Source organism: Tursiops truncatus, chromosome 18 (genome assembly GCF_011762595.2).
Source record: "Tursiops truncatus isolate mTurTru1 chromosome 18, mTurTru1.mat.Y, whole genome shotgun sequence".
In the NCBI taxonomy this organism is placed as follows: domain Eukaryota; kingdom Metazoa; phylum Chordata; class Mammalia; order Artiodactyla; family Delphinidae; genus Tursiops; species Tursiops truncatus.
The window spans coordinates 10009412-10026798 of NC_047051.1; the positions used below are offsets into that span (position 1 = coordinate 10009412).

Genomic DNA, 17387 nt, shown 5'->3' on the forward strand with positions numbered 1-17387 from the left:
TAGAGTATCAGAGCCAAATTTCCAATTTTGCTTAATAATTACTGTACTATGATAGAGGGTGAGAACAAAGAAAATGATTAAATAAAACAATGAGCATTAACGAGTAGGTGATATCCGACTTTGCGCCCAATTCTGTCCGTACTAGGCTTCCGTAGTCTTTCCGCCCCTAACTCGTTTACGCCGCCGCGCAGGTAGTGATGTCGCGAGATTTGGAGCTCGCGGGAAAACTTGTTTGTGAGTCCGGAGCGGAGGGGGAGCGCGCGGGAAGTTCGAGTGTCGGACCCCGGGAACTCGGGCCGGCATGAGCCTCTGGGTGGACAAATACCGGCCCTGCTCTTTGGGACAGCTGGACTATCACAAGGAGCAGGCGGCCCAGCTGCGCAACTTGGTGAGTCGGCGGGACGGGGCGGGGAGAGCCGGAGGAGGCGAGGCCTTCGCTCTCCCGCTTCTAAAGGTGATGAATGCTGTGGAGAAAAGTAAAACTGGGACGAGGACACGGTGTGGGGGAGGGGCCTGTGCTTGTAAACCAAGAAAGTCTCCGTGAGGACTGTCATCTGAGCCGAAGCTTGAAGGAAGTGGGAGAGCCCACAGTAGGGAGCTCCGGGGCGAGGAGTGGAGCGGGTAGAGGGAACAGCAGGTGCAGAATGCCTGAGGCAGGAGTGTGCACAGCCCGTCACTCGGGAGGCCAGTGCAGCTGGCAAACCGTGGGCCAGCGGGAAGAGGAGTAGGAAATGGGGGAGTTTGGGGGTGGGAGGAAGTGCAGATACAGTAAATTTTAATAGAGTGAGATGGGAAGCCTTTGGAACGTTTTGAACAGAGAAGTGACATCATCTGACTTTTTAATAAACTTACTTAAAATGTCTTGGTGTCATTGCCCGCATTTACAAAAAGGAAGATATTGGGTTTATTAATTTCTAAGGTCATTTTTAATTCTAAACTATGTGGTATTAGGTTGTCCTTAAGTTTAATTCCTTAATGGCAGATTTTTCTTTTCCTGTCGCGATGCCTATTTTTATGTTGTAGCTGATAAAAGTATCTAATGGCAGTGCTTTGTGAAAAACCAACTGAAGTTTGTAGAGAGTGGAGATGGAAGAAGGGTCTTGAGTAGAAAGCCACTTATCTACTCTTTTTAAGGGCCTAAAGTACCACTTCATGATGGAAGTGTTTTTGCTCAGCCCTCTGGGCTTCCAGTACCCATCTTTTTCAGAATTACAGGTACTATTTGTAAAGTTTTTTTCAGTGAGAAATTATAATAAAAGAACTCCATCCTTATATATGAAAGGCATTAGAAAAGTTGGTGGTGTTGTGAGAGTGAAGTGTTTTTTTAAACTCTCTTTTAAAATTATTGGTATTCCAATACTAATACTATACTAATTTTAAGTAAATCTATTAATTCAGTATTTTATTTATTTTTAGTATTTAAAATACTGTTTAAATAAATCTAAATAAATGTATCCCATGGTTAAGAAAATCAGAGTCAAAGCTGTTCTAAGAAAATGCAATTTATAAATGAATACAGCTTCATTTATAGACAAATTGCATTTTCTTACAATAGCTTCGACTTTGATTTTCTTAACCATGGAATATATTTTATATTCTATTGCCAGTTTTCTATTCTATAGAATTTGGAATAAATATTTGCACAAAAATTTAGTGTATTAGTCTTGTGTTAATAGATTTGGTTTTTCAAAAGTATTCACCTGTTTACCTTTGAATCTACAACCTAATAAAAGTGTGAAACATTTGCAGCATAACTTAATTTTGGTGAGATAGAAGTTTAAAAAAATGAAGGCTATATTTGTGGAGTACCTACTATTTTCCGTGCGTTGTCTTAGGTAAATAGTTCCTTTCCTTGACACTTTTTTCTTTCAGTGCCAGAGATAGATGAGTTTACAGAGTATTAAAATTCACTGTAACAAGCACTTCTGTTAATATACTTATTTTCATTTTTTCTAAAATGGTTATTTATAAAACTTTTGCTCCACAAGATTTTATGCACCTGAAGCTAAGGTCTGTGTTGTCATCTTTATAGCCTTCATAACACTGATCCCCAGACCTGACTGAGCATCACAATCACCTGGGAACTTTTTTTTAAAAACAAACAATCTTGTTTTGAAATGCAGCACTGTCAGCGTCCTACTCCATTCCCTTGCTCTTAATTTATAAAATTACACAGACCGACTTCCAACTCCCTGCATCTGCATTTCCTGAAGGCTTTCTCTTGATGACACCTCTAAGAAGACTTGAAATGTCAGAGAATTAATGCCCTCTCTTTCTCTCCGTTCACTTTCCCAAGCCAGCAAAGGATTGTTGAGAGGTAGTGTATCATACTCCAGCTTCTCCACCCTTGGGTGGTTTAATAGTGTGGTGTATTTGCACTGGCTTCAGGAGTATCCACAGCAGGATCACGCCCCAGATGCCCAGAGTGGTATTTAAGTTAACAACACTGTTGTTGGCTGCCTTCCTTCCTTGCTTTCCTGCTCCCCTACAAAGTTTTCCTTTACCTTCCAAATAAAACCACATGCACTCGTTTCTTATCAAAGGGACTATTTGTAGAAGCCCAAACTACGACAGGCATCAGTCTCAGTTACTGAGTCATAATCTTGTGGATGGGGTCCAGTAATTAGTCTTTTTATTAAAAGTTCTCTGGAAGATTCTGACAGTCAGCCAGGTTTGGGATTTCTTGCTTTCTAGCATATAGTGTTGTATCTTACATGTACTGTGCTAGATACATAAGTAATGTAACATTAATCCCAGGGGGATAATCAACATTTCAGAGTTAAAGATCTGTCTCTCTATATATACATACACACACACACATACACATTTTTGAAGTTTCATAGGTAGAGACACAAAATATTTGATACTTGAAAAGTAGTTTACTTCCACAGGTTGGGCAGTAGTTTGGGGAAAATGCCTTGTTCTTTTTTTTCCAGGTGCAGTGTGGTGACTTTCCTCATCTGTTAGTCTATGGACCATCAGGTGCTGGAAAAAAGACAAGAATTATGTGTATTCTACGTGAACTTTATGGTGTGGGAGTGGAAAAATTGAGAATTGAACATCAGACCATCACAGTAAGCATTTCACTTTGAGGCCCTCCAAATATTTAGAGCAGGGATTTTCAGTCCTCATCATATAGGACCCTTTGCTGCCCAATGTGTGATTTAAGTAAGAATTTCACAGGTAATCCTGGTGTACAGGATTGAGAGTTGCTGATTTATAGACCTAAGTATTATAACCAGACAAAAGTTACATTACGTTAGAGAAGAAATATGAGCAACAGGAGACTTGGGGTAAGATGTAGGTGGTGGGATTCATTTCAGATTCAAATTAGTGTCAGCTGGAACTAGAACTCAAGTTTCTAAAGTTCATTGTTCTGAGAGCAGTAGTGGGTATGGAAAGGGAATGATTTGGAGAAAAATTTTAAACGTGGAATCTGGTGACTCGGTAAAGATTGGGCAGCTGACTGCCTGGCAGAGGAGACATGAGGCTCTGGGATGTTCAGAGTTCCCATGATCTTGCCCTGGCTGTGTTTTGTAGCCTCATGCTATGCAATGCATTTTCATACTCGTTCCTTACTGACAGTGTTTAAGATCTAGCTGAAATGTATCCTCTTGGAAGTGCCCCCCCAACCCCGTTACAATTAATGTTTCCTCCTACAACCCATAGTTTATACTTTTTAGAGCATTACTTTGTTTTGCCTTGATCATAGTTATTTATACACCTTGACTCTGACAAGATTGTATTTGTTTTGAAGTTATATAGGGTAAATTTTATATTTTTGTAAGTTATACTTGACATGTGGCATTATATTAGTTTCAGGTATACTGCATAGTGATTTGATGTTTTTATGCATTATGAAATAATCACCACAATAAGTCCAGTTGCCATCATTTTTATGTTCTTCATAGCCTCTGGTATAGTGTCTTGCACATATTAGGCACTGAAAAAATGTAAACTGAGTGACTGGACAGTAGGTTGTGCTATTAATAGAATCTTTAGGAGAATAAGTGGACTGTAGGCTAATGTGGATTAGCTTGTGTTTAGACACATTGAATTTGAGATGTTGGTAGTACATCCTGGTGGAAATTCTTTAAAATATGCAGGGACAAATTTAATAAGAAAGGTAGTAAGAAAACCTTATACATAATCTTATAAAAGGACAAGAAACAAGAGCTGATCAAATGGAAAGATGCATCATGTTCTCAGTAGTATTTAAAAGTATTTGTTCTCCCCATGTTCAGAATAAATTTTAGTGAAATTCCAAGTAAAATGCAATTTATTTTTTTAATTGTATGAAGTGATCTTAAAGTACATTTCTGAGACTAGCTAAAATAATTATGAAAAAGAAGATTTGTGAAGTGGGACATGTGTTTATTAAACCATACTGTAAGCCTACTAAAAGCAAAACAATATTGCTATGGCATTGGGATAGAGGATTACATCAGTGGAACTGAATAGAGAGCCCAGAAATATGACAGCCCAAGATCTATTTCACATCAGTAGGAAGAGGATTGGTCAGCAAAATGTGCTAGCATAACTAGTTACCAACCCAGAAGAAAATGAAGTTGAATCCCTATTACACATAATTTATAAATCCAGATCAATTAAAGGCTGAAATGGTAAAATAAAACTAAATTTCTTAGAATAGAATTTCTTAGACAGTATGAACAGTGTATGAGTCAGGAGCACCTTTTAATAAAAAACATGGGAACTGTAGAAGAAAATATATACTTGGGTATATATGAATTTTAAAAGTTTGACAAGATAATATACATAAGATCAATAGAAAAATGAAGGATTATAAAAAATATTTGAAAGGAATGTATTAGATAAAAGATTTTACAAAGTGACAATGTAAAAACAATCTGGTAGAAAACTGAATAAAAAATGGCCACAGGAGAGAAAGATAAACAGTCAGTAAACCTATGTGAAGATGTTTGACCTTTGTGGTAGTTGAGGAAAAGCAGTGAGAGTCTAATAAACACATACATACGTATAAAAATTTAGAGAACACGTCATCTTCAATCCAGCAGATCTTTTATTGGGAATCTGTTACATAGACGTGAAAGCAGTGCATGAGACATATGCACAAGGATGTTAATTATGGAATTGTTTGAGATTGTAAAAAGCAAGAAACAAAATGCCCATCTGCATGACTGCCTTTGGGACATCCATGTTATGGTTGATATGCAACTATAACAGCCCATACCACTTGTCTGAGAAGGTTGTCTAGATGTGTTGTTAAGGAAAAGCAAAACACAGAAATATATATGATTGCCTCTTTTTAAAACAATTTTTGCAAGTATGCTGACAGACTCTATGTAGTAATGTATTAGTATGTGTTTATTTTTGTGTGTTATCATGGAAAAGACTGTGAAAGGACATAGGCAGATTGTTTACAACGATGATCTGATAACAGGGAATGGGTTGGAGATTACTGGAGGTAAAGGAGAAAAGTGATCACACTAAAAACAGAATGTGTGATATGACCCAATGTACGTAAAAACATGTATGTTTACATGCACCTTAAGAAAGGAATGGGGTTAATGAAGTTGAAGCATTAGTGATGGTCATCTAAAGTTTTCTTTCTTTAGTAAACATAAATTGTTTACATAATTAAAAAGAATGAAATACAGAAAAGAGGAGAAATAGTCATGAATAAACATTAAAAAAAAAAATACTTTCTTTGTCCACAGACTCCATCTAAAAAGAAAATTGAAATTAGCACTATTGCAAGCAATTACCACCTTGAAGTTAATCCCAGGTAAGTTGCTACTACATAGAAATAAGCAATTTTAGAATAGTGATGTTCAGACTTTTTTTAAAGAGCAGAATGTTTTTTTGAAATAAAATTATGTATGGAAACAATATATAAAATAGATAAAAGTGAAGCTGCCCTGTGTGAGACGGGGAGCCTAGAACCTTCCTTCTTTCCCTTCTCTTTGATACCCCCCCCAAGTCAAATAATTTTAATTAAGTTTTCTTGCTCTACAGAGCTCTGTGCTTTACACAAAGTATTTTGCATAGTCAGTAAGTTTTTGTTGAATTATATTGACTCATTCAGAACTGGTGAGCAAAGTGTGTCTAAAAAGTTTGTAAATGCCTGAAAAAATATTTCAGAAAGTGAATTTGGGTTCCCATTTTCTTTGTTTCAGTTTTTTGATTAGAGGGTATTGTAGTCCATCAGCCACTGTGTGTATTCTCTATCATGAGATAATGACTAGGATCTTGTTGGGAGGCACATTGAAAACTCATGCCACAGCAGTTACGTTCTGCTTAAGTAAATGATGTAGAAATGATTGTATTGGGCGTAAAGTTGGCTAAGCCTTCAGGGTTCTATGGGGTCTGATATGTTCTTGAAGGAGAACAGAATCAAGGACATCTTCAGGCAAAGGCAACTTTATGGGCAGTGGCACAGCAATGAGATCGAGCATCCCTTTCTAGACTGAATGGAATAAGAGGAAGAGAGTTTTAAGTTAATGTGTATTCAGTAGCAGGCACTGTGGGGGAAGCTTTACATGGATTATGTCCTCAGAACAGCCCTAACAGACTGATATTATTTTTCCTAGGTATGTCAAAGAAAAAATTAAGGTTGGTGGGAAAGGATCTGATCGTAAAAGTAGAGAGTGGTAATTCCATAGACAAAAGCGAATTATTTTAGATTCTGGACAAGGAAATGATTATAAAAGAAACACTGTACGTATATTGATCGAATAATATTGAATTGAGACAGACAATGGCTGTTTGGGAAAATAAACTAAAGCTGACTTCTATGCCCTCTTTTTCTCTTTGAGAGTTCCTCTGTAGCAAGAATAGTCGGAGGGTAAGCTGTTTGTTTTTCAGGTGTTTTAAATTGACATTCAGCCTGAATTAACCAGGTGACTTATGTTGGTTTGTGAGGTGCAGGACTTAAGTGCTAAAGCAATGATATTGGTATAAATGACAGGTAATGCCTGTAAGTCAGCAGCTTACAGAGTACTGATTTGTGTGCTAAACTTAATTTGCTTATCCCATCCCCTTGTGAAGACCCTGAATCAACTCTGCTTGTGCTGAGAGGGACTTGTCTAGGCTTGTTCTCTCTCAGACCTTTACTATTTTGGGGGTGGGGAAGAGGAACAGAGATTAAATTTCTGTTCCAAGGAGTTATTTTTATATTTTAAATTAGCTCTGACTAGGTATGAATTATAGTGGGTACAGAAGTATCAAAGTATTTGTTAAGCTGTTGATAGCTATTGCTCTTCTTCTTTTTTTTTTGCGGTACGCGGGCCTCTCACTGTTGTGGCCTCTCCCGTTGCAGAGCACAGGCTCCTGACGCGCAGGCTCAGTGGCCATGGCTCACTTTTTTTTTTTTTGAGTCTTTTCCCTTTTTTTCTTGATGAGTCTGGCTAATGGTTTATCAATTTTGTTTATCTTCTCAGTAAACTTAATATAAGAACATGCTTGGTGTTTTCAGTGATATTAACCAAATTGTAGTTGAGTATTGGAATATTTTTAGTATTTAATGACCCTAAAACACTTCACTTTTAAAGTTTTGTGAATGTAATAGGTGTTACTCAGTTTGATTAAAATTTTGATCACTTAAGATCTTCAACATTTTTCGTACAATAACAGATTAAGAATAAGGGCATAATACTTTCTAAATATTTACACACATATTTACCACTATTTTTGTTTTGTATAGTGATGCTGGAAATAGTGACCGGGTAGTAATTCAGGAGATGTTGAAAACAGTGGCACAATCACAGCAACTTGAAACAAACTCTCAAAAAGATTTTAAAGGTATGTGATAAAAAGATTTCTTTTTATGAGGCAGACACTTAAATTACAAGCAGTGGGTATAAGAGAAAAATGTAGTGGGGAATGTAAATTCCATCCATTTAGCAAATATTTATTAACCTCTTGTTCTGTGCCAAGTACTATGCTACCTTTTTTTTTTTCTTTAAATATGTAAAAGTGAACAAGAGAGACATGATCTCTGCTCCTGGGAGTTTATAGTCTAATGGAATTGAATTTTGGCAGAAAGAGAACTATTTGTGCCACCCATTTGTTACTTTAGAACTAGATAAGTAATGAAAAAATACTTAATTTAAAATAAGAAATTGCATGATTTAAAAATAATGGTTCTTAGAACCAAAGTGACATGTTCATTATCAAATGTTTAGCTAAACAAAAGAAAATTCATACCAGCTATAATCCCCATTAATAGTTACTCTTAACATTTGCAGTATTATTTATGTGCATATATATGCGTATATTTTTACAGGAGATTTTTTGATAAATATGCCAATATTTAATGCTTTTCATATATTTTGCCAAATTCTTCATGTGAAAGAGGGTATAGCTCTGTGCTACCACCAGCAGTGTTTAGGAATGCCCATTTCTCTCTAACATTTATCAACACTGGATAATTATTTTTAATCCTTGTCGGTTTGAGTGGAGAAAATAAATTGTTTGTACTTTGTTTTTTTTTAGTGAATGTGATGATTTTATCTTTTGTTCATTGCTTATTTTACTGTTTTGTAAATCACCTGTGCATATTCCAGTGTATTTCTTATCTTTCCTCCTCAGTCTGTACTTCAAAATAAATTAAAAATTTTTTTTCAAATGCTCTCCTGTATCCATTAATGTAGTTTTATGATTTTTCTTCTTAGTGTTTAGTATTATATTACTGGATCTTTTAATGAAACTGCTTTGCATTTCTGGAGTAAATGTCACTTGGTTGGGATGTGTTAATTTTTAAAATATGCTGCTGTTTTCTCACCTAGCAATGATTTATTTTTTTATCATTTTATTTGGTGCTATCCTTGTCAGATACTGGGATCAATCTCCTTGTCTTTATTTTTCCTGTTCTGTTCAATTTCGGTTCTAATTCCAGAACATCTCCAAACTGTGAAGTGTTATCTTGGAAGGAATATTCATTTTATTATTTTCAGTCCAATGTTCTCTCAAACCTTATTGCATCAAGGTTCCGTAGCTCTTAGCCATGAATTGAGCCCTCTGAGTGCTGTTCTTAAATTGGCCCATGGTATTTCCAGTGTGCTTTTGTGGGTGATTTGGGGTTCTCCTGTCCTAAAGGCTGTCAAAAACCTGGTGGATCCCAGCCACTTCCTCCCACACATAGTTTCTTGTTCTCACTTGCTCATATTTAGGGTTCTTAGGGACAACTTGTCACCTAGTTTTGATATAAATGTTGTCTTGGGTCTTGGAATCTTTACTTTTTCTGTCTGTTTTTATGGGAGAGATTCAAATGCTACAAATGCTACCACTGTCATCTTCTAGAAATAATTTAATACAATGAAAAATACAACAGTTGGATTCAGTCCCTACATACTATTCCTGAAGCACTTTAAGGCCAATCCTTGATTATGACCAGATGGAATCTTATACAAGTAACCAGATGTCTTTATGCCATATTTGCTACATCTCTTGTGCCAGTGTTTTCCAGAGTGTATTCCTTAATGCTAAGGTGTTCTACAGAAATGTGCTCCTGAGATAAATTATTTTGGGTAAATGCAGCACATTATATCCTTGTCGTGGTGATTTCTACTGTGTATAAATATAATGAAGGCTGCAGTAAATTCTACAACAAAATAACCTCTTTAACTTTGTTTAGCCTAGTGTTTCTTAGGCTTGTTTGATCTTAGAATGTTTTAAAATAAAAGTAAAAGAAATTATTCTCGCCATACCTATAAGTTTTGCATGTCTTCTCCAAAGGGAAAGTAGTATATTAGGCTTATTATTTAGGATTTCACTCTGAATAATGAGGAGGAAGAGGAAGAGAAATACTTAAGTTAAAGTTTGTTTTGTTTTTCCTTGACTCAGTCGTGTTATTGACAGAAGTTGACAAACTCACTAAAGATGCTCAGCATGCCTTGCGCAGAACCATGGAAAAGTATATGTCCACCTGCAGGTTGATCTTGTGTTGCAATTCTACATCAAAAGTGATACCACCTATTCGTAGTAGGTGCCTTGCAGTTCGTGTGCCTGCTCCCAGCATTGAAGATGTAAGTCAAGTTAAACTTTTCAGAAAAAAAATTTCACTTCAAATTCCATGCATACTGTGTGTACATCCCTGTCATGTTTGTTTTTGTGAAAACATAGTGAGCTATATCAGTAATTTAGGAATAGCTATGGCCTGGATGCTAACTATTAATATACGTATAAACCTATATATATATATATGTAGTAAATACCAGATACCAATATATAGAAAATGTTCTTTCCATTAAATCATCTTTTACTTTAAACAAGTAATTATTGTGGATTTTACTAAAGTAGGTAAAGGCTGGTTATTTAATGGCTTCTACCTTAACCTGATTTAACTGGCTTATGGAGGAGGCATGAGTATTCAGGAAATAGATTTTGCAAGAAGATGATTTGGGAATACCTAGTCCCCTGTTAGGGGACCAAAGTTAGTCTGAAACATAATACATTTTTTTGTTTTCTTTATCATTCTTAGTAGCTGTCAGTAGAAATACCAGTTTCTCACAGGCAGTTTTCTGCTGTTTAATAGATTTGGGACAATTTTATGCAAAGTGGGGATAATATGTAACATTGTATTAGTTTCAAAGTAGTTAAAGTAACTTTATTATAAGTTTCACTTGTAAAAATTTTGGGGGTGATAGAGTTAAAAGTGTCTATAAAGCAGCAGCACTGCCAGGTTACACCACTCCCATGGGCACCATTCAGGTCTTAGTGCCTGAGTCATGTGCACTTCAGCTTGTACGGCTCTCCTTGGCAGCCTTGTGAGCAGTATCTTTGCCCCCAACATGAGACCCTTTGTCTCCAACTCCATGTTGCCTTGAGGAGGCTGTCAGGCTTGGAGCTGGGACCAGAGCTTCCTCCAGTTGCCCATCTAGCTGCTGCCTCTTCCTGACAGCTAGGCTAGACCTCTAGCCTCCTACTGAAGGAGCAGTGGGTTAGGGTAGGGTAGTGACCAAAAAAAAGGTTGGGGAGGGTCTATAAAGATATTAACAGAAATTGTCTCAGTATGCTGTTTGACAGATTGCCCATTTTTGTTAATTATTTTGTTTGTAGATTTGCCATGTGTTATCTACTGTGTGCAAGAAGGAAGGTCTAAATCTTCCTTCACAACTGGCTCGTAGACTTGCAGAGAAGTCCTGCAGAAATCTCAGAAAAGCTCTGCTTATGTGTGAAGCCTGCAGAGTGCAACAGTGAGTGAAAGGGGGAAGTTACCGTGGGAAACATTTTGGGACATAAGCCCACTTTCATTTAATTTATTGTGTTCTCTTTTTGTCATGTAGATATCCTTTTACTGGAGATCAAGAAATCCCTGAAACAGATTGGGAGGTGTATCTGAGGGAGACTGCCAATGCTATTGTCAGTCAGCAGACTCCACAGAGGTAACCACTGTAAAAGATCACCATGAAAGTTTGGTCATTGAGATAGTACAGATATTCTAAGTTTTAGGTTAGCTGTTTTATGCTAATACCATGCCATTTAGAATTATAATTAAATCTATAATAGTACACTTATAAAGAAAAGGTAGGATTTAATTTTAGAAATTTAGTGGTTCAGAATAGTTTAGCATATGATATCATGGCTATTGGCATGTAAATGTGGAACTTCTACATAAATTAAAACAAATTTTGGAAGTTTTAGGTTCTTCCCAGAATCTCGGATGATTTAATATTAATACATAGCATGATATGTCTAGCTTTCTAATATTGAAAATCACAATATGTAACTTTGTATTGATGTGTCATAGAAAGACCCTAGACTGTGGGTCAGACTTCTAGTTCTTCTGCTGAGTTTTAGCTAAGTGTCCTTGAGCAGGTAACTTCATCTTAGAGCTTCAGCTTTTTCATTTGTATAATGAAGATGCTATTATTTATACCAAGGATACTTGTACCTTTGTTATAAGAGCAGAAGAGATTGTGTGATAATGGATTGAGAACTAGAAGACCCGGTGCTCATGTGTGATGATAGGCTTTGTTAAGAATAATATTGTGTATATGCCATCAGTATTTAGGAAGTGTTCTGTGCGTATTTGCTGTACAGTTGTTTCTGTTTACTTCCTAGGTCTCTTCTTCAGTAGTAGACCATGCTGAGAGTACTTCAGCCACTGCTTGTTTGATTTATCATGACAGCTTTGATTGAGAAGGGCAGTCTGCTCTTCTCCAAATCAAGAGTGACAGTCTTAAGGCCCACTCACTACCTTTGGAACGTCTAGTGAAGGTCCCTTAGGCTCACTGAGACACAGTTTGCTACTATTTTTTGCCTGTCAGAACTGAGAAACCATCTTTGGACTTTAGAGAGGGTTGATTCTTTTAGGAAACAGACTAGACTGAATGCAACCACTGAAATGTAAGCTTCCCTGGTTTACGTGAAAATAATCATGAGAGGATTATACCATGTTTCTCTTCTTGTATGGTATATCTGATGAATTCTTATTTTTATAAGAAATTCTTCAAAGGAAATGATAATGTGTACTTTTGGGCTACCATATAGATTAGAGGAGGTGAATAGTCATAGATAATGGGTATGTGGTATTTGCATTGAATTCCTATTAATTCATTTATTTTAGTTGAAGAAATTAATAGTTTTCGAAAAGTGCAAACATTCTAGGTAGGTTCTTCAGAAAAGAAACCTTGACTTTAGGAAAAAATGTGCATTCCGTTCTGTAAAATATTATCAATCAGTGAAGAAATTTCAGGCTTTAAAGAAATAAAATTCAAACAAAGTGTGTCTTGGGAGCCTTTTACTTCCATAAAATATTTCCACGCTAAAGATGACTTTCTTGTTTTTGTTCTGATTTTAATGAAGAAAAATTGGCGGTAGTAGTTGAACTTTCCAGCTCTTAAGAGATTTAGGTACAGATGTTGCAGTATTTGACTATTTGACTATTATTAGATGTATTTTTAAGACTTCAGTTGATTATTACTTTACTTAATTATTCTAGCTGCTGCGGCCCTTTCCTCGTTTCCAAACAGGTTTTGACAGCTCATAAATGAACTTGTTCGAGTGCTGCTGTTGCCTATTTAGACTAACAGTTTTGGGAGTTGATGCCATTATGCTGTATAAAAAGAAATTTCTCTTAATTTCAGAAAACCTTGGAGCTGTGCAGAAATACTGGGATGGCTAGTGTCATTCTGAACATTGGTCCACACAGTACCAAATGGCTCCTTCTGATTTTTGACCCCTTAGTCTTGATTCTTGTTTGACCTATCTTAGAAAATTCATAATTTTCTAATTTGAATAGCAGCTAATATTTAGTGAGCAATTATTGTATCATTTTAGAAAAATGAACTGAAATTAGGATAAGCTTCCATAGGTGTATCTTAAGTATGATAAGCCATTTAAGAAAATGTCTGTATTGGGATGTTTAATTCGTAAACTAAGAGAGTACAGAGGAAAAATTACCTCCTATTTTTATCACAGAATATTGTTTTGTTTTGTATAGGCTCCTTGAAGTTCGTGGGAGACTCTATGAGCTTCTGACTCATTGTATTCCTCCTGAAATAATAATGAAGGTATCCTGATTTCAAATTTTGAACTGTTTATAACCATAAAACTTGGACTTTGTGTGATCTCAGGGCTTTTGCTGCACTAAGATACATTGTCACTTCTTTCTGTCCAGCTCATTAGTTCAACAGATATTTATTGAGCTTCTGGTGCTTCAGGCACCTTTAGGGGTGTGTTGAAGGGGACGGGTGGGCCTGCCTTCAGAGAGGTTGCATTTTTGTGGGGTGAAATGGGAAACGAAGCAAGAGGATTTCAGAATGTTCCAGGTGCCACAAAGGAAGTAACAAGGTGAAATGGTAACAATGGAGGGCAGGGTTATGGAAGGTCAGTGATGGCTTCTGTGAGAAAGGTATGTTGAAACTAAAACTTGAAAGATTAAAAGAAGGGAACCATATAAGTAGCTGGGGAACAAGTATTGCAGACAGCAAGGCCCAGTGCACTTGAGTAATGAGGTTAAAGAAGGAGGCAGAGGGATATTGTAAGACACAGTTTAGGGCTGATCTAAACGTAATCAACTCCCCAGCTGGATAGATAGGCTGACTGTTAGATTTTAGGGAACACACTGTTTCTTTGTTTGTTTGTATTTATTAAAATTACCTGGTAATCCTTACATGAAAAAATTCAAATGATACCAAATATACAAAGAAAAAAGTGAAGCTCCACACTCTGTTTCCATAAGACCTCTTTTCTAGTCACATAGAAATAAGCCCATATATGTGTGTGTTTCACAAAACTTCAGTGTCCTGCGCTGTTTGGTTTTTTTTTCCCTTCTTTTTTTAAAATTCAGCAGTGTAGTATGGTTGCTGTTTCATGACAGTACAGATTTACCTTATTCTTTTTAGTGGATGGGTGGGATTTCATTATATGACTATACCACAGTTTTTGGATATGACCCCTGTTGGTGGAGCTTTAGGTTGTCTACAGATTATTATAATTAATAATGCTGCGGTAAGCATCTTTGTACTTATATCTTTGCACCCTTGTACATTTAAATATTTAGAGTTGGAATATGAAAGATAACTATCACATTTTTACATTATAGAATGGTATGTACTTTTGGATGAAGTCTGCTGGTCCATCAGAAATTAAAAAAGAACATATTTAACTTAAGTTTTACTTCCTTTTTGAATGAGAGAAATAAAGCATTTTCAGCTAATATTTTTTAAAAATGATTACTTTTTTAATTACTAGTTATCTTTCTTTAGGGCCTTCTCTCAGAGCTTTTACATAATTGTGATGGACAACTGAAAGGGGAAGTGGCCCAGATGGCAGCTTACTATGAACATCGTCTACAGCTGGGTAGCAAAGCCATTTATCACTTGGAAGCATTTGTGGCCAAATTTATGGCACTTTATAAGAAGTTCATGGAGGATGGATTGGAAGGCATGATATTCTGACATCTATCAGTAATTCTTCCTAATATTTCTCAGTATCAGCATTTACATTAAATTTATATTGGAAGAGCTACAGGTAAAATAAACTAACTTTACTTAATTATGTCTTATTTGTGGTTTTTGTAATAATTCCTCTGAATTATTAATCATTATTCTCTAGGTTAAATAATTGCTCCTGTACTATTGAAGTGTATTGAAAGGATACAACTAGAAACTTTAGAGTCTAGGAACATGATTTTAATTTACTTTAAAAATTTGTTTTCCAAGTATGCAGTGTTGATCCTCTCATTTCTGTATACTCTCTCACCTGCTGGGGGAAATTTACACATAAGAAAGCAGGGATTGTTTTCTATCCTTCAGATGACCCATTTTTGGCCACAGGTACATAAATTTTTGCTTGGCAAGTCATTACGTTTAATCATTTTTTCCCTCAACCAAGAATTATATTTTTGCAGGAAATATAGGAATTAATTTTGAAATGTAATAGCATGGGTGTGGAGAAAATTGCACATACCATTTCTATTGAAACTGTAGAATTCCAGCTTTTATTTTCAGTGATTCAGATAAGCATGTTTTCATTAAGTACTTGAAGACTCCTGAAGAATATGCATCACATAGTTCTGAAGCAAAGGTATATTACTGTTGAAATTACTCTTTGAACAAGTATACTGTTGTATTATTGGTCCTGTCCTTCGGAGCATTTTTTAATTCAGGAATTTGGTTCATGGAACAAAGGCTTTGCTTGACAGAAGTTTATGACAGGCTCTGTATAAGAATATTAGCAAGACCTGCTCTTATAGCAGTTGGTGATAAACAATCAGGAAGTGTTTGATTGACAAAGACACAACTACACACACACTGAAAAACCTAAACCTGGGAAACTGTTCAGGTTAAGATAAATGATTGTTGCCTTTTTTGTGGGGTGGGGGGTGTGGTACTAGTCAGGTCCCAACTGGAAGTCTCAGTCCTGGGGGCTACATGTTAGGAGGGATATTGACATTCTAACAGAGAACTAGGAAAGTGAGGTTTGGAAGAACTAAGACTGCTTTAATTTGGAAAAAAGGAAAGTTAAAAAATATGTTAACTCTTCCACTGTTTAAAATGATGCACTTGGAAGTATGAGTGGTCTTATAAATTATGTTTCTCTAAAGCAGTGCTTCTCAGAGTGGAATCCCTGGCATCACCAGCATCACCTGGGAACTCAGAAATGCAAACTCTCCGGTCTCACTCCAGGTCTGCTGAATCAAACGATCGGGATAAGCCTCAGCAGTCTTTGTGTTGTACCACCCCTCCAAGTGATTCTGATGCACGCCTCAGTTTGAGAACAACTGCTCTAGAGAGGGTAGACTTAGGATCAATGGATGTAGGTTGGAGAGAGGCATTTTAGTTCCCTATGAAGAAGAATTTTTTAACTGCAGCTATCTTAATAATGGTATGGGAGTCTTGAAAGCTCCTTAGAAACAGCAGGTGTTCAGGTGGAGAACTGATGAATAACGAACTGCTTACTACATGGTAGGCATTGCACTGGGTATGTGTACTATTTCATTATAACCTTACCACTCTGTGAAGTATTATCTCTGAGCTATGAATAAGAAACTTGAGAAATGAAGTATAATTCATACAATAAAACATACCCATTTTAAGTCTGCAGTTTGATTTTTGACAAAGGTATTCAGTGCAACCATCATCCCAATCAAGATACAGATTCCATCACCCTGAAAAATTTCTTCCATATCCCTTTTGCAGTCAGCCCACCCCTACCCCAACTCAAGTGACCATTGATCTGCTTCCTGTCATTATAGATTAGTTTTGCCTGTTCAAGAATTTAGAGCCAAATACTGTATGGTCTTTGGTTAAGGCTTCATTCTCTCAGAATTATAACTGAGATTCGTCTATATTGTTGCATATTTCATTAATTTCTTTAATGTTCATTGATCAGTGTATGTTTATATACACTTTTACAACCCATTGACTTGTTTATGGACCTTTGGGTTTCCAGGATTTGTTTAGTATGAATAAAGTTCTGAATATTTCTGGAAGTCATTTTGTGGACGTATGTTTTCACTTCTCTTGAGTAAATACACAGGAATGGAATAATTAGACCTAAGATAGGTGTCAGTTTAACTTTTAAGAAGTCACCAGATTCTCAAAGTGTACCATTTTATATTCCTACCAGCATTGTATGGGCATTCTAGTTGTCTCTATAAAATTGGTTTAATTGATTTTCTATATTGTCTGTTTTATATTTCATTGATTACCTTTTCCATCTTTATTAATCCCATCCTTCTTCTTTTGATGTAGTTTGCTCTTATTTTTCCAGAGTCTTAAAATGGACGTTTAGGTAATTGATTTTAGACCATTCTCTTCTATCATTTAAAATTACAAATTTTACCCTGAATACTGATCTAACTTCCTCTTACAGATTTTGATATCTTGTGTTTTCATTTCCATTTAGTTCAAACTATTTTTCAGTTTCACTTGAGATGTTTTTCTTTGACCAAATGA

At 36.1% G+C, this 17387-nt stretch overlaps 1 protein-coding gene across 3 annotated transcripts; it reads left to right on the top strand.

Moving 5' to 3' along the window:
- The first annotated feature begins 204 nt into the window (after positions 1-204).
- Positions 205-16870, top strand: RFC3 (replication factor C subunit 3). Of its 3 annotated transcripts, XR_012327580.1 has the most exons (10): positions 205-454; positions 2937-3074; positions 5700-5767; positions 7685-7782; positions 9826-10007; positions 11041-11177; positions 11268-11366; positions 13427-13496; positions 14694-14958; positions 16037-16870. XR_012327580.1 is itself a non-coding variant. In XM_019936761.3 (9 exons), exons 1-9 carry the CDS (start codon positions 302-304, stop codon positions 14883-14885), a joined length of 1137 nt encoding a protein of 378 aa, XP_019792320.2. In that variant the 5' UTR covers positions 205-301; the 3' UTR covers positions 14886-14982. The 3 variants fall into 3 exon arrangements, 2 of the variants coding, with proteins under 2 accessions (XP_019792320.2, XP_004321478.3); XM_019936761.3 differs by lacking the exon at positions 16037-16870 and having other exon boundaries at positions 14694-14982; XM_004321430.4 differs by lacking the exon at positions 16037-16870 and having other exon boundaries at positions 207-388; positions 14694-14982.
- Positions 16871-17387: the final 517 nt, after the last annotated feature.

What these genes read in the sequence shown, in the direction of transcription:
- RFC3 (XM_019936761.3), top strand. Translation starts at nt 302, where the DNA reads ATGAGCCTCTGGGTGGACAAATACCGGCCCTGCTCTTTGGGACAGCTG. An exon ending in TTGAACATCAGACCATCACA is followed by an intron (nt 3,075 to 5,699) that starts GTAAGCATTTCA and finishes CTTTGTCCACAG; the next exon opens with ACTCCATCTAAAAAGAAAAT. An exon ending in AGTCAGCAGACTCCACAGAG is followed by an intron (nt 11,367 to 13,426) that starts GTAACCACTGTA and finishes TGTTTTGTATAG; the next exon opens with GCTCCTTGAAGTTCGTGGGA.